The 23,865-nt window shown below is 37.2% G+C and overlaps 1 protein-coding gene across 1 annotated transcript in view; it reads right to left on the bottom strand.

Annotated features, from left to right (window-relative positions):
* Positions 1 to 23,865, bottom strand: part of IRAG2 (inositol 1,4,5-triphosphate receptor associated 2) — a 129,323-nt gene that overhangs the window by 81,237 nt on the left and 24,221 nt on the right. The window contains exons 3-8 of the mRNA XM_047066829.1: positions 12,114 to 12,294; positions 9,263 to 9,342; positions 9,094 to 9,172; positions 7,812 to 7,970; positions 3,683 to 3,800; positions 1,564 to 1,614 (exon numbers count right to left, since the gene is read on the bottom strand). Of these exons, the coding sequence (XP_046922785.1) occupies positions 1,564 to 1,614; positions 3,683 to 3,800; positions 7,812 to 7,970; positions 9,094 to 9,172; positions 9,263 to 9,342; positions 12,114 to 12,294 (668 nt within the window). The remainder of the gene's footprint in view (positions 1 to 1,563; positions 1,615 to 3,682; positions 3,801 to 7,811; positions 7,971 to 9,093; positions 9,173 to 9,262; positions 9,343 to 12,113; positions 12,295 to 23,865) is intronic.

Below are 23,865 nucleotides of genomic sequence, written 5' to 3'. Positions count from 1 at the left end.
TTCTGCTTTTCTTTCCTCCATGGCACTAATCACCACCTAGCATGCTAGTTCCACATGGACTATTCTGCTTAAGCGAATATCCTCAACACCTAGAATAGTGCCTAGCACATGGAAGTCTCCCAATGAATATGTGTTGGTGAATGAATGAATGAATGAATGAATGGAGTGAATGGAACTAACTACCAAACCATTGCGCTGTTAGTCTTCACAATGTATCAGATTTTTACCACCTAAGGAATCTAGTAATGAATCTAGTATATGCCTTTTCTAATGCAAATCAGTATTTGCAATGCTGTTTCATGTTGAAGGGTTCCAAAACTTCCTCCTTCTATCTCAGTTCTAAATTCAGTTCTGTACAATTTTTTGATGTTAGTCAAACATCTTAAATACAAGGAGAAAAATGTCTTTCACTGGGAACTTAATTGTAAAGCACAGGCTTCATGAAAACCTGGCCTTGTAGCTAAACCATGCCTAAATCTAATGTTGGGTTTCTTGACATTTAATCGTTCCTTTCCAATCCACTATAAAATTGCTTTAATGTCCAGTTGGCCCATATTTGGAATAACTCTCCATCACAGACTGTTCATCACAGCTTAGTAAATATTCCTGATAAACTTACAAAAAGCCCAAATAAAAACTATATATAAATTGACATTCAAGAGGTACTTATAGAGAATTCTCCTCCAAAATAGTAACTTACTAGTAGCTTTGGTACCTGTTTCAATGCTTTAATTCTGTTGCTTAGAAAACTTATTTCACAGAATTATTTTTTTAGAGATTTTACTAATATTTCCTAACATATATGAAGTACATTATGATTCACCAAATAGCTTCACATACATTATCTCAATCTCCAAAATAACTGTAGGGAATAGGTATTATTAACCCAAAAAAGATAGATGGCTTTTCCAAAGTCAGACTTTCAGACCTAATGCCTGAATCTTAGACTCAAGACTTTTGCCACCTAGTTCAGTAGAAAAATAATGGGAAATTATTAGATAATGTCTACATTTTCCTTCTTGATTTGTATACTTTTTTTTAAAATTTTTTTTTTCAACGTTTATTTATTTTTGGGACAGAGAGAGACAGAGCATGAACGGGGGAGGGGCAGAGAGAGAGGGAGACACAGAACCGGAAACAGGCTCCAGGCTCTGAGCCATCAGCCCAGAGCCTGACGCGGGGCTCGAACTCACGGACCGCGAGATCGTGACCTGGCTGAAGTCGGACGCTTAACCGACTGCGCCACCCAGGCGCCCCAATTGATTTGTATACTTTTTATATGGGTTAATTTCATTTCATCTTAAATTTGAATTTCTAAAACACCATTTCTTCCACGGATAATTATAAAGGTAATAATGTACTTCTATTACAGACATGAAAGTCCTATCCATTCTTCCTCACTTGCCATTTGACAACAACAACAACAACAACAAAAACTGATCTTTGGTTCACAGAATCCTAAATATTCAGATAATTTCTATTTAATCCAGGGTCAGAACTCATGCTTGTATGATTTCCAGATGTTTATCTGTGCCTGTGTTTAACAAATTCAGCATACCTCACCTCTTCTTGGAGAATCCGAATCTTAAGAATCAGAGCCCGGTTTTCTGTCTCCTGATTCATTAAGAGAAAGTAATTAAAAAATATTTAGAAGTTTATGGAAACACCACATACATTTACCTCTAAGGCTACTGACATTCTTTCTCTTTATTAACTTTAAATACGGTAGTGACATATCACAAGCCTAGTCTGAAAATACTTTCAATATGGAGCTAAGCCTTTGGCTTCAAGTTTCTTGGAATTTGTAAGTCACTTTTCTCCTTGACTCAGTCTAACTGACAGGGAAGGAAAGAGGAAAACCAAAAAAGGAATAACATAGCTTCTTCCCCTGCTACTTTCCTGCCATCCACTTATGACAGGTAGTGTGAATTCATCTATTTAAAATGGCACCCTGAAATCACGAAAGTTCTAGCTTTCTACTTGAAGTTGTTGATATTCTCAGATTCAGTATTACCAGAACATACAAATATCAAAAGCCATTTAATCATTAAGAGCCCCAAATTCAGAACCACAAGAAAAAAAATATTCTAGGACAAGATATATGCCAAAACATTAATAGGAAATCTTGTGGATAAGGTAAGGATTTTTGTGGGGTTTTATTTTTTCTTTGTTAATATGCATTTCCTCATTTTATAGAGTGAACAGGTATTACCTATGTAATATAAAAATAAAAGCAGAAACATCTCAGGTTAAGATGTCATTTGTACAAGAATGAAAGAACACACACACCACATAATTGGAATCTGAAGACCTGAGTTAAGTAGTAGCTCTACACTTATTGACTTCATATAATCAAAACATCTCTGGACTTTACCTATAACTATTAATTTTTTTACCTGAAGAATAGCACCTTCTGCTTTTACTTCACAGAATTTCTATGGCAACCAACTAAATAAAGTAGTAAAAATTCTTTTGAAATTGTAAAACACTATAAATTGCACAAGGTTAGGATTGTGTGTCTAGGGCTCAGCACTTTTAACGGTAGCAGCTAACAATATTGAGTCCTAGGAGGAAAGAGGACATTGATTCTTTTCATGTATTAACTTATTTAGCCCTCCCAGCTAGGGCAGGTAGTAGTATTATCTTACTTTTACTTGTGAGGACACTAAAGGTTAAAGAGGTTACATGGTTTGCCTAAAGTTACACAGCTGTCAGAGGCAGGACTTGTATGCCAGCAGTCTGACTCCCAAGAGTGGCTACTTGACCATTTCTCAACATTTCCTCAACATAGAAGTTCCTGTGTGGTCCGAAATTGAGTCTTTCCTGTACTGCATCCACAGAGATGTTCAGAGTCACCTGACAATGAGTCTAGTCCTCACATTTTGCTATTGAGGCAAGAGCTGAGCTAAGCTAAGCTGTGTTGGTTGTGGCAGTGACACAGGCCTGGAGTCCAACTGTCCTAATGGCTAATACATCTAAAAATGAATTAGTCTGAATGACTTATAGCTGATCCCACCATCATTAGCAATGGTAGAATACTGCTGGCATATAGAAGGATTTTGAAGATTATTACTAAAGCTCTAAAGATTATTACCAAAATGGTTTAACATTCTCAATAAAAACAACTACTTTTTTTTGGCAGTTGAGATAAAGCTTTGTCTAAATAATGTTTTGCTCTAAAAATTATAAGCCTGTGTTTATTTAGTGTAAGGACTGATTTATGGGGCTTCTTAGATTACTAAATTCATAAGTACTTAGTTATCTAAGTAGAAGTATGGGGATAATGAATTTTTTGAAAACCTTTCTTGAGAAAAAGCTGAAAATTTGATAGAGAATTTTTTTTTAAGAAAATTCAAGTGGTTTTTAGCATTAGTTATTTACAAATTCACCTATCAACTTCTGGAGGCATTCCAGAGATGTAGGCCTTCACAAACCATTGTGGATAGGATTGAGTAATTTGTAAAGAATTTTAATCTTGGTTGAAAAGAAAAACAGTCTATCCTATTTGCCTTTACTTTTCTTTTTTTTCTTCCAAATTTTTATTTAAATTGCCTTTACTTTTCTAAGGTATTACCAATTCATTTATCAGCCTACTGACTTCTGAGTTTTGCCTCCAAATAAACCCTCTTGGCTATCAGTTATGTAAACTACATGCCAATTTCAAAGTACTTGGATGACTTACTAATTGTTTGTTCTGAGCTACAATCATGGTCTTCTGCTCTTCTGAAGCATTCATACTAATTTTCAGTTCCTCCAGTTCTTCTTTTAACAGATTCGTTCTCATATTAGCCTGGTGGGCACTGTGGGGGTGGGGGTGGGGAGGAAGGCAATGAGCAAAACCTCAAATATAACTGTCAAAGATACAAAGTAAAGCCAAGGACTATTTTTGGACCCAAGTTGAAAACCACTAAAGGCTTAAACCAGATACCAACAATAGTAAAAATATACCCATGATCTTTCACAGCCCTTTGAAAAGAAAGAGATTTTGTGGGGAGCTTTGGTGGGGGAAGAGAGATAGAAGGAAACAAACATTCTTGAAGATAAAGATTTGGAGTCTCCCTTTGAAATTCATCACTGGCTGAATCACATGGTTCTTTCCTTCTACTAAGATGTAATATTATTTAATGTAATTCTATACATATTTATTGAATAATACCATGTTCCATGTGCTCTACCCTGCAAGAAGGCCTATGATGGTGAACAAGGGACATGGTCCTTGCCCTTGTAGCAGTTACAAACTAATGAAGGAGAGGACAACTATAGTTGTCTATATAGTGTCTATCCATTTTCCTTTAGAAGTTTATTATAGCATTGTTTACAATACCAAAGCATTGGAAACAACCTAAATTTCCAACAAAAAGAAATCTATTAAATGAATTATGGTAATCCATAGCATGGAATTGCCTATTTGTACTCCCACTGGATTATAAACTGTTTTCTGAGCAGGGTCTCATAGGAGGTACATTTTTCTTCCTTACTAAGGAATTACGTTGATCATTCAACAAATGTTCATGGAGCTGCAACTCTGTGCCAGGCGTTATGCTAAGCACTAAAGAACCCAAAGTGAATCCAAATATGAGAACTCTACCCTCCTGGAGTTTATAGACTAGAAGTGTAAACAGAAATCGTCATTATAACACAGTGTGATATGAACCAAGATTGGAGTGAATCCAAGTTCTGTAGACACTGTGTAAATGGCAGACAGCTCAAATAATGGGGATTGGGGGGGCGGGGAGAGGGAGAGAACAAACAGAAGCCCATTGAGGGACTTCAAGCAATTAGATGTCGTTAGAGCCTAGAGTAGAAAGTGGGAATAGAGATAAGGCAACAGAGGCCCCCTCAAGAAGGGTTCTGCCAATTGGATTACATCTTAAAGGTGACAGGGATCCATGGAAGTATTTAAAGCAAGGGCATGATGTGGCAGACTGGCATTTAGAAAGAGCATTCCTGCCTGTGTGGCACTAGTTTTAGAAATGTAGGGAGACCAATCAGGAGGTTGCTGTAGTGATCCAGGTAAAAGATGATGTTGAGTTGAACTAAGTAGTAGATATAGGAAAAGAAAGATGTAAACCTACTTGAGGAATATAAAGGAGGTAAAATTAACAGGACTTGCTATTTGATTTAGAAGTGAAGGCAGAGAAAGACAGGAGAAAAAGGTTTCTGGCTGGCAGACCTGTGGACAAATGACAGAGTTGTTCTATGGCAGACATTCTACTGAGCACTAGGGTGACCAGGATGAGTAACACAGGGTTCCTCCCACCCACACACAGTTAATATAGGAGGCAAATGATGGGACAACCACGCAATGAAAGGAAGCAGAGCCCTTTCTGAAGGATCAGGGGAAGGAAGAGGATACAAAGGGCTTAATTTTGTGGACACTAAGCATTCTGGCTGCCCATCCAGATTCTCTAGGCTTTCTGTCCATTCTGTGAGTCATTCAATTCCTTTCTAGTACATTTCTTCACTGCTTATGCTAACTACAGTCAGCTTCTAGTGCTTACAACCAAATATTCTCCCTGGCACATTCATCCAAGGCATAGATTTTTAAGAGAAACTTTGAATTATTTTATCTCAGATATGTAATAAATAAACCCATTGTGGAATGGAGAAAGCTTAAAGTAATCATTTCTTTTTATTTACTTTATAGATTGGCTTTGAGGCTAGACTGGCTAGTCAAAAATTATGAGGGAAAGAATCCATGGTCAGGATATTCTACTGTCTTTTCAAGTTAATTTAGAACTCTTCTGTTCAAAATTTTAGCACCTAAACATCTGTAAATGCAGAACTTTTGAGAAAATTGTTGCTTTTCTTCCTGAAGTTCAAGCATCTCCTTGCAACGCATTTCCCCAGTGCTTGATACCATGTGGTATGTCTTCTAGGTTCTTTATTCCTTTTTATCTTAAGCTAAAGTCATGAATTTTCTTATCATCCATCAACTTTATCAGATACCCTGAAAGCACATTTTAAATCTGACTCACTAATGAATCTCTCATAATAGAGTTGACCCTTGAACAACATGGGGGTTAGGTGTGTCGACCTTCATTAAAAATCTGTGTACAATTTCTGACTCCCCCCAAAACTTAACAGCCAATAGCCTACTGTTGACCAGAAGCCTTGCCAATAACATAGTCAATTAACACATATTTTCTATGTGATATATATTAGATACCATGTTCTCCAAATAAAGTAAGCTAGAGAAAATAAATCCTTAATAAAATCATAAGGAAGAAAAATACATTGATAGTACTGTACCCTATTTGCTGAAGAAAATCCATGTGTAAGTGGACCCATGCAGATCAAATCTGTGTCACTGAAGGATCTACTATACTTACCATGGGAATTTGCATAGAGTAAGAGTTCAACTGAACCACAAAATACTTTGGAGAGATCCACACTTGGTCAATAGGCATATTGGCCTTATATAGACAACACTGCCTTAAATGACATAAAAAATATCATTGCTAGGGGCGCCTGGGTGGCGCAGTCGGTTAAGCGTCCGACTTCAGCCAGGTCACGATCTCGCGGTCCGTGAGTTCGAGCCCCGCGTCGGGCTCTGGGCTGATGGCTCAGAGCCTGGAGCCTGTTTCCGATTCTGTGTCTCCCTCTCTCTCTGCCCCTCCCCCGTTCATGCTCTGTCTCTCTCTGTCCCAAAAATAAATAAAAACGTGGGAAAAAAAAAATTAAAAAAAAAATATCATTGCTAGAAATGAACTGACAAACATTGCTGGCAAAAATCTAAAATAGTACAGCTGCTCTGGAAATCAGTTTGGCAGTTCTTCAAAATGTTAAGTACAAGTCACTACACAGCAATTTCACTTCTAGGGATATACCCAAGAGAACTAAAAGCATATATCCACACAAAAACTTATATAGACAAGTTCATAGCAGCAGCATTTGTAATAGCCAAAAAGTGGAAACACTCTAAATGTCCATTATCTGATGAATGGATGAACAAAATGTATACACCCATACAATGGAATATTCAGCCATAAAAAGGAATGAAGCTCCATGCTACAACATGGAACTGTGACAACATTATGCTAAGTGAAAGAAACCAGACACAAAGGTCACATACGGTATGATTCCATTTATGCAAAATATCCAGAACAGGTAAATCCATAGAGACAGAAAGTAGATTAGTGGTTGCCGGGGATTGAGGGAAAGGGAAATGGGGAGTGACTGCTAAAAGGTATGAGCTTTCTTTGGGGCACCTGGGTGGCTCAGTAGGTTAAGCATCCAACTTTGGCTTAGGTCATGATCTCACTGTTCCTGGGTTTGAGCCCCACGTTGGGCTCTGTGCTGACAGCTCAGAGCCTGGAGCCTGCTTCAGATTCTGTGTCTCCCTCTCTCTGCCCCTCACCTGCTCATGGTCTGTCTCTCTCAAAAATAAATAAACATCAAAAATAATTTCTTTTTTATTTATTTTTTTTATTTTTTATTAAAAAAATTTTTTTTAATGTTTATTTATTTTTGAGACAGAGAGAGAGCATGAACAGGGGAGGGGCAGAGAGAGAGGGAGACACAGAATCTGAAACAGGCTCCAGGCTCTGAGCTGTCAGCACAGAGCCCGACGTGGGGCTCGAACTCATGGACTGTGAGATCATGACCTGAGCCGAAGTCGGACGCTTAACTGACCGAGCCACCCAGGCGCCCCAAAAATAATTTCTTTTAAAACCACTGAATTGTACACCTTAAAAGGGTACATTTTATGCTGTGTGAATTATAACCCAATTTTAAAAATAGATTTTTTTAAAAAAAGGAAAAAAAGGATGGAAAGCTCCCAGAGCACCGTACCCCTCTCTATGGTTCACCTTTTTATCTGAAGGCGCAATTCAGTACACTCTTCTGATAACTGGCAGTTAGCTTCTTCCAAGGTTTCTAATGCCAGTTTTAACTTATTATTTTCTTCCTCCAATTTCTGCCTGTTAAAATGTAGGTCTGCTGCATAGGTAATCAAATGAGACACCTCTCTGCAGGGGAAAGAATGAATGAGAATAATCTTCAACATCTCCAATCCCTTCCAATCCAAATACAGTATGTATCACTGTGCGATTTTCTACTTTCCCCTTTTCCATCCTTATAAATAAGTGCAGTCCATTTATAGAATAAATACGTATTCAAGCATTTGTTACAGCAGCAAAGATTTTTCCAGAATTGTCAAATATTCAGCATCTGCCAGTTATGAAGTTGGATGTCACAGCTTTTGTTTATTCTTTTTCTACTTCACGCCTAACATTTATCTCTGCCTACAATAAAGTTTCCTATTTCTGGCTTGGTTAGGAGAGATTCTGAAATAAATCAACACATTGTTACTCTTTCAGTCAAGGGATCCTGACAAGTTTTAACAGGCCTTTAACTAGGAAACTAGCCTGTAGCTCACAACTTAGTATTCACCTTTCCTAAAATTTCCTACAGCTTGTTCGTGTTTGTGTCACCCTTGCCTCAGCATTAGATAATGGACCCTTTGAGAGTCTAGGCCACATGTTTCATGGAGTCCCAGGCCTTCTCTTCCTCTTTGCCATCTGATGCCAGTGCTTAGCACAGCTTGGGTACGTGTTTCCTACTATACCTTTTAGCATGGGCAAACGTAAAGTGTTAAGGATAAAATAAGGGAGAAACAGAATTGCCTCTCCTTGATATCTAAAACACACACATTTAGCAGAAAACAGCTTTTCTCCTTCATATCTAGAAGTATCTATTAAAGAGGTGCTTTAAAAACAATCCCCCAAAGAGTGTAATGTCAATGTCATAACTCTACCTCAAATGGAACTTGTTTTCCATGGAAAACACATGAAGTTAATGAAGGAGAAGGGTTTTATTAGTGATAAAATGTTAAAATGTTAATTTATATAATACTAGTCTTATATAAATTGCGTTCCTGGTGAAATTTATTCTAATGCAATTGGGATAGAATAGTTAAAAAGAGTCTACAAAAAGATTTGTTAGCTCTATCACACACACACACACACACACACACACACACACACACGTGGCTTTATCATAAGTAAAATATGTAGATCTATGAAATAAATGAGAAAAATAAGTCAGAAAAGTTGAGGCACTTGTGAAAGCATCACAAATAAGAATGCTTACAAGACTCCTTTAGACACATCTCCACCCAAAGCCTCGAAGCTCCATGACGTAGATTCTGTTTTATCTGTGGTCATCTTAACTGAAACACATACAAGAGTGTTTTATGAAAAATCCATTTCTCCAAACCACAAGAAAGAGGCAGAAAAAAACGGAAGAAACACATACATACTTGCTCTGCTTGATTTGATGCTGTCCTGTTCAAAAACAAAATCATCAATCCTGCCACTTGATCCAGTACTCATTCCTTTCCTGCAAACAAAACAAAACAAAGCAATGAGCTAGGATTCCCTGCCAGCCCAAACCTTAGCTAATTTTTCAGATATGCTCTGTACTTTTCTATTCAAGTATTTCTTTCTGAATTTAAAACTACCTTTTTTCACTTAGCAACTATTTGGAGCTCAACATTGTGCTGAGATAGAGTAATAGAAAACAAACCTTAGGCATTACCTCTGTCTCCCATAAACTTTTAATCTAACACAAAAAAGAAAATGAGCATGCAGAAGTAGGCAGGTGATGATGTGCGGCAGCTATGACTAGGGATGTGAGGTCTCAATGGGTTAGGAAGTCAATATAGTTTGGAGTAGTAAGTGGACACTTACAGAGATGGGAATACTGTGGGATTAAACAGTTGGGAAGGAAAAGGCATAAACAACCAATACTTAGGACATATTTATGAGGCTATCATTTTTCTTTTCTCTTAGAAAACCAGGTAGAACCTGAACAAATTGTACTTTGAGCATTTACTCCTGAAAGTTGGGGGAAGCGCTCTATAGACTGCTGTCAAGTACCCAAACTCTAGTTCTAACCCTCAAAATAAACATATTAAAATTTCAACCATTTCCTTTTTAAGAGTCTCTATACTATGATTTAAGTTTTACTTAATCTAAGTGCCATATCCTTAGAATACCTCTCTGGAACAGCCACAAAAGTCTCTGTATTTGTACTTACATCTCATTGTGTTTCAATATGAGATATCTATCAGAATCATACATGCACCATGTTACTATTTCTAGCTACACACTCATCACCCTTTGAGTTTCTTTTCTTATATTTTGTGTTTATATCTTCCATATTGTTTTCTTTACTTCTGTCCTAAAAATTAGGGTTTCTTTCTTTTGCCTTCACACCATTTTATAATGGGTTAATATTTTTATTATAAACTTAAATATTTTAGGAAAATGAGAAAATGCATGAGAACAAAAAGTTGAAACCATCATGGAAAGATAATCATTTTGGAATATATCTTTCCCAACATTTTTTATGCATATTTTTTCTTTTTCTTTCTTTTTTCTAAATGTTTATTTGAGAGATAGTGAGCAAGTGGGAAAGGGGCAGAGAGAGCCAAGCAGGCTCCGCGCTGTCTGTGCAGAGCTTGATGTGGGGCTCAAACCCACCAACCATGCAACCATGACCTGAGCTGAAATCAAGAGTCAGACCCTTAACCAACTAAACCACCCAGGCGTCCCTATGCATATTTTTTTCTTGATAAATATGGGTTTATACTACATATATGTATTTATGGTCTATTATTGGAAATGAATGTATGTGAATATAATTCTTGTTAAGTATCTAATTATAATTTTGAGTGACTAAAATTCTAGTGTATGGAATTATTTATTAGTCTGACCCTCTATTTAAAAGTTTTTAAGTTGCTTGTATTTATCGCTATCATAAACACACCTATCGCAGTATATGGTTGGTTATTTTTCTTTAAGTTGTATGACTAGCCCAAACCCATCACGTATTTTTAAGGGTTTGGTACATATTCTTAAATAGCTCTTGAAAAAACTGTACCAACTTGCACCACTACCAACAAGGTACTGGACAGTGCTTATTTCTCCACCTGCCTTGACAACATGGGATAGGGTTATTTTTTTTAACACTTTGGCACACTGATGAGGAAAACTGGTATATTGTCTTTATTTGCATTTCTTTGATTACAAGTAAAACTAGATATTTTTATAGATGTATCTTGCTTTCATGATTGACTCATTTTTGGCAAACAACATTTCAATCATCTTTTCCTAAGCTACATTAAAAAGTTTTGTCAGATATTGGGCTTGAACGGTTCTTTAAGCAAATTCCTACTGTATATGAGCTGACAGCTAGAGATTGGTGGCTGATTAAAAGCCACAGAAATCAAGCTTCCTATGAAAGAACGTAACACTTCTCCAGGTTCCACTAGGGGCGCTGTTATCATGGGTGCTATTCATCCTTTTTGTTTTTCAATCCCACTACTTTTTTTTTTCCCCCCTTTTCCCTTTAGCTTCCCTGTATCCTAGGCTTCCAAATTATATTCACTTCCTAATTATCCCCACTGACCTCTACAGGGCATTTATTCTGAGTTTAAATGCATTTGGAGATTTGCTGGTCATTATCAATAATTTGCTTGACTTCTATGTCAGCTCAATTCTTTGTGAGAACATAATAATACGTGCTGCCCTAATCGTAGTAAATGAATGCTATTAGAATTAATATAATTCATATAATACATTCTCAAAGTGTGCTCATCATCCCCATGTGCACACTCATCAGCATCATTATCACTTGAAAACATGTTAGAAATACAAATTATCAGGCTTCTCCCCAGACTTGCTGAATCACCGTTAGGGGGCAATAATCAGGTATAATAAACAGTTTAGATGATTCCAGTGCATGCTAAAGGGTGAGGGGCACCGGATTATAGTATTTCCATCAACACACACACACACAAAAAAACAGATTAGCATTAATTGTAATCAGTTGTTAAAACAGAACCTGAGGGGCGCCTGGGTGGCGCAGTCGGTTAAGCGTCCGACTTCAGCCAGGTCACGATCTTGCGGTCTGTGAGTTCGAGCCCCGCGTCGGGCTCTGGGCTGATGGCTCAGAGCCTGGAGCCTGTTTCCGATTCTGTGTCTCCCTCTCTCTCTGCCCCTCCCCCGTTCATGCTCTGTCTCTCTCTGTCCCAAAAATAAAAAATAAACGTTGAAAAAAAAAAAAAAACAGAACCTGAATACACATCCTGCTCGGACTATGATTACCATTTGTTTCTACAGCAAGCCATCCATTCTTTCATGATGGTATGAAAAGTTTCCAGATCCACATGCAGGTCTCTCTTTTCAGGATCAAGCATGTTCCATAACTCCTCAAGTCCACCATCTTCAGAATTTTGACAAGTTGTCTGTCTCAGGTAGTCTATTATATTGGCAATTCCAACTGAGCCTTAGGAAGAAAGGCAAATCAGTTTTGAAAGACGTGTTAACATTATGTTTTAAAAGTGAAAAGTGAATTACTCTATTCCCTCAGGACCCTGGGGTCCTGGAAACTTGCCATAGAACCTTCCCAGTCCTGCTGAGTTGGCATGGCAGAGTGGGAAGAGCACGAGCTTCGGGCTGAAGTCTAATGGGCCTAGTGTCAAATCTTCACTCTGAAGTGTACCAGGTGTGTAGATGTGGGAACATTACTTAATCTCTTTGAGTTTCAGTTTCCTTACCTGTGAGATGAAGATGATAAAACCTACCATACACTGTTGTTACGAGGTTTAAATATGTATGATATATATAATCAATAATAACTTTTAAGAGTAATCAAAAAGCCACCTTATTTTTGTCTCCCATTCTTTCCTTAAAAAGTATTCAGTGAATAGCAACAGCATTTTTCACAGAACTAGAATAACCCTAAAACACGTATGGAACCACAAAAGACCCCAAATACCCAAAGCAATCTTGAAGAAGAAGAACAAAGCTGAAGGTATCACAATCCCAGATTTCAAGTTATAGTACAAAGCTAGAGTAATCAAAACAGTATGGTACTGGTACAAAAATAGGTATATAGGTCAATAGAACAGACTAGTGAGCCTAGAAATAAACCCATCCTTATATGGTCAATTAATCTATGACACAGGAGCAAGAATATGTAATGAAGAAAAGATAGTCTCTTCAATAAATGCCTCTGGAAAAACTGGACAGACATGCAGAAAAATGAAACTGGACCACTTTCTTATACCACACATAAAAATAAACTCGAAATGGATTAAGGACCAACTTTGTGAGGTATAAACCCATAAAACTTCTAGGATATTTGGGGACAATGGCAGAATAGCAGGATACTAAGCTCACCTTATCCCTTGGATACACCTAGATAACACCCACTCAGTGTAAATAATCCAGAAAATAACCTGAAGACTGACACAACAGACTCCTCACAGCTAAGTGTAGAAAAGAGGCTACATCAAAAAAGGCAGGAAGGGCAGAGATACAGTTGGGAACCAAACTGATCTGTGAGACTGTCTGCAGGAAGGAGGTACACCACAGGCACAGAGAAGAGAAAGGAGCACGTCCCACACCAGGCATCCCAGGCATGGGGGAAAATGAATCCCCATAACATTTGGCTTTGAAAAACAGAGGGGCTTAACTTAGCAAGTTCTTACACTCAGTGGGGCTTAACACCTGCAATCTTAAAAAGCAGCAGGTTTGGCTTTGGGAGAGCAGGAGGGCAATAGGAAATCGAGTCTCTGCCCTTAAGAGACAGGATAACAAACAATCCCACTGAGTTATAACATAAAAGCAGCAATTTGAAAAAAAACCTGAGGTATACAGGAAGGAGATTTATTTACTAATTTCAGAACATGTGCAGAAAGAACAGGGACCATTGGGAGACTTCTGTAAGTAAAAAGGTGCTGGCAAGTACCATCCTTCCCTTATCCCCAGCCTAGACACACAGACACCTGCAGGTACCTACACAGTGTGAACACTTTCCACCTAGCTTGTTAAAAGTGACCCTGCCCCCACATTCTCCTGTGGACCTGCTCAAGCCAACACACACTTAGAAGTCCATCCAAAGCAGTGCCACATATCTGGCTGTGTTCCAGCACTCCAAACTGACACCTGCCCTGGGTAGAGAAGAAGATAACCACATATACCAATTTGACTGTGACCTCAAAAATGGGCAGGGGGGAGAAATATGGTTTGACTTCAGGCCCTACTCACCAAAGAAAGCTTCCCAGGGGACAACACAGGAAGAGAGCCCTGCAGTTCCCTGTGATCACAGCTCTTGGGAAATGCTTAGTGTGACCCAACTGAAGCCAAAGGCAGTCCCAAGGTGGCCCATTAGCAACACAGGGGCCAAATCTTGCCCAAACAGGCAAGGAGAGCCATTGCAGATGACTGAACTGAAGGCAAGTATGTCTCAGCCACAACAGGAGGGCACAAAACACAGAGGAGACTCCCTTGAAGTGTCAGGTTTTGGTGAAAAGGGGACATTACACTGCATGGCTCTATAGAACCTCCTCTTCATGAGGCCACCTCTTTTAAGAGCAAGAGCTATAGTTGACTTTCCTAACACATGGATACAAAGTTAGACAAAATGAGGAGACAGAGGAATATGTCCCAAATGAAAGACCAGGACAAAAATCACAGCTAGAGAGCTAAACAAAAAAGGAGGTAAATAATATGCCTATTGGAGAATTTAAAGTAATGGTAATAAAGATAGTAACTGGACTTGAGAAAACAGTGGAGGATCTTGTTGAGACTGTCAACAAAGAGAAAACAAAAAGAACCAATCAGAGATGAATAACTCAATAACTTAAATTTAAAATACATTATAGGGAATAGATTAGAGGAAACAGAAGAATGGATCAGTGACCTGGAGGACAAAGTAGTGGAAAGCGATCTAGCTGAACAAAAGAGAGAGAAAAGAATAATAAAGAGAATAGATTAAGGGACTTCAATGATACCATTAAGCATAATAATGTTCACATTACAAGGATCCCAGAAGGAGACAAGAGTAAAAAGGGGCAGAAAATTTATTTAAAGAAATAATAGCTAAACACTTTCCAACTCTGGGGAAGGAAACAAATCTAGACCCAAGAGGCACAGAGAGGGCCCAACAAAATCAACCCAAGCAGGTCCACACCAAAACACATATTAATTAACATGGCAAAAAGTAGTGATGAAAATAATTTTCAAGGCAGCAAGAGAAAGAAAGCAGTTACATACAAGTGAAACCCCATAAAGCTATTAGCTGATATTTGAGCAGAAACTTGACAGACCAGAAGGGAGTGAAATGATATATATTCAAAGTGCTGAAAGAAAAAAAACAAAAACAAAAAAAACCTGCAACCAAGAATACTTTATTCAGCCAAAGTATCATTCAGAATAGGAGAAATGGAGTTTCCCGAACAAAACTTGAAAGTAATTAATGACCAGCCTTACAAGAAACATTAAAGAGGATTCTATGAGTGGAAAGGTTATCGATAAGCAACAGACAAGAGTAAGAAAAGTAGGTTGCACAAAAGGACTAAAATTAAGTATATCAGTAAAAATCCATCAAGGACTTCACAAAATGAAAGTATGAAACTATGTACCTAAAATGTGGGTGGCAGAGGGATAAAAATGTAGTGCTTTAAGATTGGGTCCAAACATAAATGACCATCAACTTAATATAGAATGCTATATGCATAAGATGTTATATGTAAATCTAAAGGTAATCACAAATCAAAAACCTGTGACAGATATGCCAAAAATAAAGAGAAAGGGATCCAAATCACTAAAGAAAGCCATGAATCCATGAACAAAGAGAACAAGAGAAGAAAGGAACAAAGAAGTACTACAAAAGCAACCATAAAATAACAAAATGGCAATAAGTACACACTTATGTATGTAAATAGACTAAATGCTCTAATCAAAAAACCAGGGTGACAGAATGGATAAACATGTAAGAACCATTGATCTGCTACCTGCAAGAGACTCATTTTAAACCTAAAGACACACACAGGTTGAAAGTGAAGGAATGGAAAAACATTTGACATGCAAATGGAAGTGAAAAGAAAGCTAGGGTAAAATTACTTTTACCAGACAAAATAGACTTCAAACTGAATACTACAACAAGAGACAAAAAAGAATACTACCTAATGATAAAGGGAGCAATCCAATAAGAAAATACAACAATTTTAAATATTCATGCACCCAACACGAAAGCACCCAAATACATAAAGCACCTATTAACAGACATAAAAGAATAGTAATACAATAATAGTAAGGGAGATTAACACCCCACTTAACTAATGGATAGATCATCCAGACAAGAAAACAACAATAAAGCAGGGGCTTTGAATGACACTTTGGACTAGATAGATCTAACAGATATATTCATTCAGGACATTCCATCCTAAAACAGGAGAATACATATTCTTCTCAAGTACACATGGAACATTTTCTAGACTAGATCACATGTAAGGCCACAGAACAAGTCTCAACAAATTCAAAGAGACTGAGGACATATCATGCATCTTTTCAGACCACAGTACTATGAAACTGGAAATCAAGCACAAGAAAAAATCTGAAAACACAAATTAAAGAGGTTAAATAACATGCTACCAAACAAGGAGTGGGCCAGCCAAGAAATCAAAGAGGAAATAAAAAAAATACATGGAGACAAATGGAAATGGAACCATAATAGCCAAAAATCTTTGGTATGCAGCAAAAGCTTTTCTAAGAGGGAAGATTATAGCAAGATAGGCTTACCTCAAGGAACAAAAAAACTCAAACAACCTAGTCATACACCTAAAAGACTTAGAGAGAAAGAGAGAGGAAAAAAACAAACAAACAAAACCCCAAACCAGTAGAAAAAGGAAATAATACAGAGGAGAAATAAACAAAATATAAAGTAAAAAAAAAAAAAAAAAAAAAAAACCAAAAAAACAAAAAGAACAGATGAAATCAAAACCTGTTTTTCAAAAGGTCAACAAAATTGATAGGTCTTTAACCAGGCTCATAGAAAGAAAGAAAAAAAGGAAAGAAAGAAAAGAAAGAAAAGCAAGGAAGGAAGACAGGAAAGAAAAAAAATAACTAACGCAAGAGAAATACAAAGGAGTAAAATTATAAAAGAATATTATAAAAAATTATATGCCAACAAATTGGACAACCTAGAAGAAATGGATAAATTCCTAGAACCATATAACCTCCCAAACTGGAATCAGAAAGAAATAGAAAATTTGAACAGACCAGTTATCAGCATTGCAAATAAATCTGTAATAATACTAAACAAACAAACAAACACCAAAAAACAAACAAAAAAGAAAACAATTCCCAAACAAAAATCCAGGTCAGATGGCCCCACAGGTGAAGCCTACCAAACATTTAAAGAAGAGTTAATACCTATTCTTCTAAAATTATTCCAAAAAAAAAGAAAGAAAGAAAAAAGAAAAGAAGAAGAAGGAGGAGGAGGAGGACGAGGAGGATGGAAGGAAATCTTTCAAATTCATTCTATGTGGCCAGAATTATCCTGATACCAAACAACAGATAAAGACACCACAAAAAAAAAAAAAAACAAAAAAACTACAGGCCAATATCTCCAATGAACATAGATGCAACAATTCTCAACAAAACCGACACAACAATGCTTTTAAAAAATCCTTCTTCACTTATTTCACTTAGCATAACACTCTCCAGTTCCATCCACATTGCTACAAAAGGCCATATTTCATTCTTTCTCATTGCCACGTAGTATTTCATTGTGTATATAAACCATACAGAGAAAGACAGATACCATATGTTTTCATGTGGATCCTGAGAAACTTAACAGAAGACCATGGGGGAGGGGAAGGAAAAAAAATTTAGAGAGGGAAGGAGCCAAACCATAAGAGACTCTTAAAAACTGAGAACAATCTGAGGGTTGATGGGGGGTAGGAGGGAAGACAGGGTGGGTGATGGGTATTGAGGAGGGCACCTGTTGGGATGAGCACTGGGTGTTGTATGGAAACCAATTTGACAATAAATTTCATAGTAAAATAAATAAATAAATAATCCTTCTTCATGATCAAGTGGGATTCACGCCTGAGATGCAAGGGTGGTTTAATATTTACAAAATCAATGTGATAATCACATCAACAAGAAAAAGGATAAAAATCCTATGTTCAAAGATGCAGAAAAAGTATTTGGCAAAGTATGAAAGCTATTCATGATAAAAAGAATACCTTCAACAAAGTAGATATAGAGGAACCATACCTCAATATAATAAAGGCCATTTATGAAAAACTCACAGCTGACATCACACTTACTGGGGGAAAAACAGATTTTCCCCTCAGGTCAGGAACAAGACAAGGATGTCCACTCTCACCACTTTTATTCAACATTGTGCTGTAAGTCCCAGCGAAAAGCCATCAGATGAGAAAAAGAAATAAAAGGCATCCAAATTGGAAAGGAAGAAATTAAACATTCACTATTTGCAGATGAAATGAGACTATGTGTAGAAAACCCAAAGACTCCACAAAAAAACTACTAGAACTGACAAATGAATTCAATGAAGTTGTAGGATATAAAATCAACATATAGAAATCTGTTGCATTTCTATACACTATAATAAAGTAGCAGGAAAGGAAATTAAGAAAACAATCCTATTCACAATCATATCAATACCTAGGAATAAACTTAACCAAGCACATAAAGACCTGTACTCTGAAAACTATAAAACACTGATGAAAGAAATTTAAGATGGCACAAACAAATGGAAACATATTCCATGCTCATGGATTGGGAGAACAAATACTGTTAAAGTATCCATACTACCCAAAACAATCTACAGATTTAATGCAATCCTTATCAAAATACCAACATCATTTTTCATGGAACTAAAAGAAATAATCCTAAAATTTGTATGAAGCCACAAAAAAAAACCCCAAATTTCCAAAGTAATATTGAAAAAGAACAAAACTGGAGGTATCACAATCCCAGACTTCAAGATATACCACAAAACTGTAGTAATCAAAACAGTATTGTACCAGCACAAAAACAGACAAATAAATCAATGGACCAGAATGGAGAGCCGAGAAATAAACCCACACTTGTATGGTCAATTAATCTTTGACAAAGGAGGCAAGAATATGCAACAGAAAAATGACCTCTCTTCAACAAAGAGTTTTAGGAAAAACTGGTGTTGGGCAGCTACTGAGAAAAGAATGAAACCAGACCATTTTCTTATACCAAACACAAACACAAACTCAAAATGGATTAAAGACCTAAACATGAGACCTGAAACCATTAAAATTCTAGAAGAGAACACAGGCAGTAATTTCTCTCACACAGGCTGTAGCAAATTTTTCTAGGTATTTCTCCTGAGGCATGGGAAACAAAAGCCAAAATAAACTTAGGGACTACATCAAAATAAACAGTTTCTGCCCAGTGAAGGGAAAAAAAATCAATAAAACTAAAAAGCAACCTATAGAATAGGGGAAGATATTTGCAAATGACATATCTATCCAAAATATATAAAGAATTTATACATCACCAAAAAAATAATAATAATTAAAAAATAGGCAAAAGACATGCACAGACATTTCTCCAGAGAAGACATCCAGAGGGCCAAGAGACACATGAAAAGATGCTTATTTCACTCATCATTAGGGAAATGCAAATCAAAACCACAATGAGATACCACTTCATACTTGTCAGAATGGCTAAAATCAACACCACAAGAAACAACAAGTGTTGGCAAAGATGTGGAGAAAAAGGAATCTTTGTGCACTGTTGGTGAGAGTGAAAACTAGTGTAGCCACTATGGAAAACAGTACAAAGTTTCCTCAAATATTAGAATTACCATGTGATCCAGTAATTCCATAAATTATGGAATTCCATAAATTCTACAACTGGACATTTACTCAAAGAATACAAAAACATTAATTTGAAAAGATATATACATCCCTATGCTTATTGCAGCATTATTTACAATAGTCAAGATACAGAAACAGCTATATATATAGTGGAATATGTATCTGTGTGTGTGTGTGTGTGTGTGTGTGTGTAGTGAAATATTACCCAGACATCAAAAAGGATGTGATGTTGCCATTTGTGACAACACAGATGAACCTAGAAGGTATTTTGCCAAATGAAATAAGGCAAACAGAGACAAATACCATACGATTTCACTTATATATAAAATCTAAAACAACAAAACAATGAATAAATGAACAAAGCGCAGAAAGAGACTCATAAATATGGAGAAAATATTAATGGTTGCCTGAGGGGAAGGGGTGGAGGGGATGGCAAAAACAGGTGAAGAGGAGTGGAAGATGCAGGCTTCCCGTTATAGAATAAGTCATGGGGATAAAATGTACAGTATAGGGAATATAGTCAATAGTATTGTAACAGTGTTGTATGGTGACAGAAGGTAGCTATACTTGCAGTGAGCACAGCATGACATATAGACTTGTTAAAGTCTACATACAACATAGTGAAGTCCACTATGTTGTACACCTGAAGCTAATGTAACGTTGTACATCAACTATGCTTCCCCAAAAAAAAAAAAAAAAATCAAAGCTTAACTACTGCATAGATATTTTTCTCAGGGTACAAAAAAATGTGTTCATTAGTTATATATGAAAATAGGGAAGAAAACAAAGGCATTCAGTGAAGGGAGTTTCCCCTCTACCCTAGATGAAATTTCAGTCTCAAGTAAGTAGTTTGAATCTTTTTTGGATGAGTTAGTATGGCAAAGTCATTCTTAGATACAGTCAATTCTACTAGAACATTTAGAAATTAAGTTAGTAATTGACACACCAATCATATTTAAGCATAAGACATCTCTTTCAGCTTATAACTGAAGCCTGCCTAGAGCTATGTGCTCTGGGGACAGGCTGGATGCAAGAGTGAGGATTCTTCCCTCAAGGAGGTTAAGTATAGGCTGTAAGAAAAAAAGACATCTAGTGATTAGGAGAATGGGTAGTTGTAAAGGAGAATGAATAACTTTAAAGAGTACAGCTCGTCCCCAAATTAAGATGGTTTGATTTCTTACTTTACAATGGTTGCAAAGCAACACACATTCAGTAGAAACTGTACTTCAAATTTTGATCTTTTCCATGGTTAGTGATATGCAACACGATACTCTTTCTTGATGCTGGACAGGGACAGTGAGCCACCACTGCCAGTCAGCCATGCGATCACAGAGGTAAACAATGAGTACACTTACAACCACTTTCTTTTTCACTTTAAGTGTTCATATACATTACATGATACATTGAATACTTTATTATAAAATAGTCTTTGTACTGGATGACTTTGTCCAACTGTAGGCTAATGTAAGTCTTCTGAGCACGTAAATTAGGCTAGACTAAGCTTTGACATTTTGTAGGTTAAGTATTAAGTGCATTTTCAGTTTAGGGTATTTTCAATTTACAATGGGTTTATCAGGGTGTAACCCCATCGTAAGTTGAGGAGGATCTGTATTAACAGCAAATGTCATTTGGTAGTGTTAGGAAGTTTTGAGAAGGGAAAACATGAATACATTTAGAGAGATGATTTTTACTCCCTTTTTTTTTGCAGAATTGAAAAGAGCTGTAAAGCTAACAATATCTTTATCTTATTTTCTCCACTAAAACTCTAAGCCCTTCATCACATACCTTAAACTTAAAAGGCCTCCTGTCTTGGTTTTTTGTTTTTTTGTTTTTTATGTGTCAACTTGACTGGGCCATGGGATGTCCAAGTATTTGGTCAAGTGTTATTCTGGATGTTCTATGAGGGTATTTTTTGGTGAGATGAACATTTAAATTAGACTAACTAATGCAGATTGTCCTTCCTAATGAGGGTGAGCCTGAATAGAACAAAAAGATGGGCCCTCCTCTGAGTAAGCAACAATTCTTCCTGACTGACTGCCTTTGTTTGAACTGGGACATCTGTTTTCTTCTTACCTTCAGACTCAAGTCCAACCATCAGCTCTTTGGTCTTGAGACTGCCTTTGGATAGGAACTAAACCATCAGCTCTCCCAGTTCTCTTTGGGGAGGTTTTGGACTCACTGGGCTCATACTGGAACTTAACCATCAGCTCCTTAGGTCTCTAGCTGACTGACGTACCAGGTGGATCTTGGTATTTACCTGCCTCCATAATCATGTCAGCCAATCCCTTATAATAAATCTCTGTAATACACATGCACACACACACACGCACACACACACTTTCTCTCTCTCTCTCTCTCTCTCTCTCTCTCTCTATTGCTTTCATTTCTCTGAAGAACTCTGATTAATATCTCTCTTCAGTGGAGTTTCCTTATTTTCTTCAGGGAAATAGTTCCTTAAATCCTGCCCAAGCAGAGAAGCTTTCTGGGAATAAATAGGCATCATTCATCTTAACAATATAATTAAAGGGTGCATGAAAATGTTTTCGCACAAGAATATTCATTATGATGCTGTTTATAACAGAAAAATATAGCATCCAATTGAGATAAACTGGTTAAGTAAAATATGATATATCCCCCCAAAAAGTATAGTATATGAAGAAAATTTGTGGACACAGATGAGCACTCAAAATTATATGAGAAAAAGCTGATTCTAAAAAAAAGTCTGGAAACATTCCCATACATACTTAGGGAATATACTGGTATGTAGCTTAAGAAAAAAAGAATGACCCAAAAATCTTAAACCATTTTTAGCAGTCATATTGCAGTAGTGAGGCACACAGAATCTAGGGCATCCCTTATGATCCCTGCCCCCTGATGTTTACACCCTTGTGCAGTTCCCTCCCCTTGAGTGTGGGCATGCTTCTCACCAGTAGAACATTGCAAAGGTGATGGGGCATACGTGTATGTAGTTATATAATTAAGGTACATAAGATTACAGTCACCCCCCTGCTGGCTTTGAAGGAGCAAAATTATTTGAAGGAGATGTGTTATGGCCTTTCTGTGCTGAGAGGCCCAGCTGGCAGGAAACAGGGACACCTCTAGCTGACAGCAGCAAGAATCTGAGGCTCTCAATCCTATAACCACAAAGAACTAAATTCTGCCACCAAAAGCAGGCCATTCCCCTGTTGAACCACAGATAAGACAGCTGCCCCAGACAACACTTTCATTGCAGCCTGTGAGTTCCTTAGCAGAAGACCCAGCTAAGCTGCACATGGAGTTCTGCTTCACAGAAGGTGTGGCTTGTTGCAAGCCACCAAATTTGTGGTAATTCAGCAACAGGAAAAATACAAGTAGTTTGGGTATTATTATTCTAAAATTGTCGTGTGTGTATTGTAGAATAAAGCAAATGAGCATTTATATTGGTTTCGTTGAAGACTAGGATTTTCTATGGGTGACAAAGGAAATACAGGTATGGAAGAGATAAGTAAAACCCCTACACTGCTAAATTTGCATTGGAAGGAGGTTGATGAACTCAAAATGTATTTTATCTTCCAAATATTTAAGTACTTCCTAGATCTGACTACTGAAAAGGCCCATAAATAACAACAATCCTTTGCCTCCAGATTATGGTCTCTATTATTTCCATGAAAAAGAGCCATGGATAACTTGAAGAAATAAATGATTCGAAAGCGGGGCAGGAAGTGTACAAGACAAGCCTGGAGACTTTTTTTTTTATTATTTTTTTTTTAACATTTATTTATTTTTGAGACAGAGAGAGAGACAGCATGAACAGGGGAGGGTCAGAGGAAGAGGGAGACAAAGAATCTGAAACAGGCTCCAGGCTCTAAGCTGTCAGCACAGAGCCCAACGCGGGGCTCGAACCCACAGACCGCGAGATCATGACCTGAGTGGAAGTCGAACGCTTAACCGACTGAGCCATCCAGGCGCCCCATCCTGGAGACTTTTATAATAACAAGAAAAATAAGGAAGCTATTAAAAACAGTGAGGACATATAAAAAGTATTAGTACCTGGGACATCTGGCTATACCAGGAAGTAATGAAACACTCAAAGAAAGATGTACCAAACAGACAGAGGAGCCAGCTTAAAGAATATCCTGATGGCCAACTCTGGGACAATTTGAGCTTCAAAATAAATGATAGCAACAGATCATAAACCACTGAATATT

This window comes from Lynx rufus, unplaced genomic scaffold (assembly GCF_022079265.1).
Source record: "Lynx rufus isolate CCGP_SWC_20201006 ecotype Redwood Valley unplaced genomic scaffold, mLynRuf1.p SCAF_7, whole genome shotgun sequence".
Lineage (NCBI taxonomy): Eukaryota > Metazoa > Chordata > Mammalia > Carnivora > Felidae > Lynx > Lynx rufus.
Note: the sequence above shows the minus strand (reverse complement) of the source record. Positions and strands in the feature narration are given on the sequence as shown.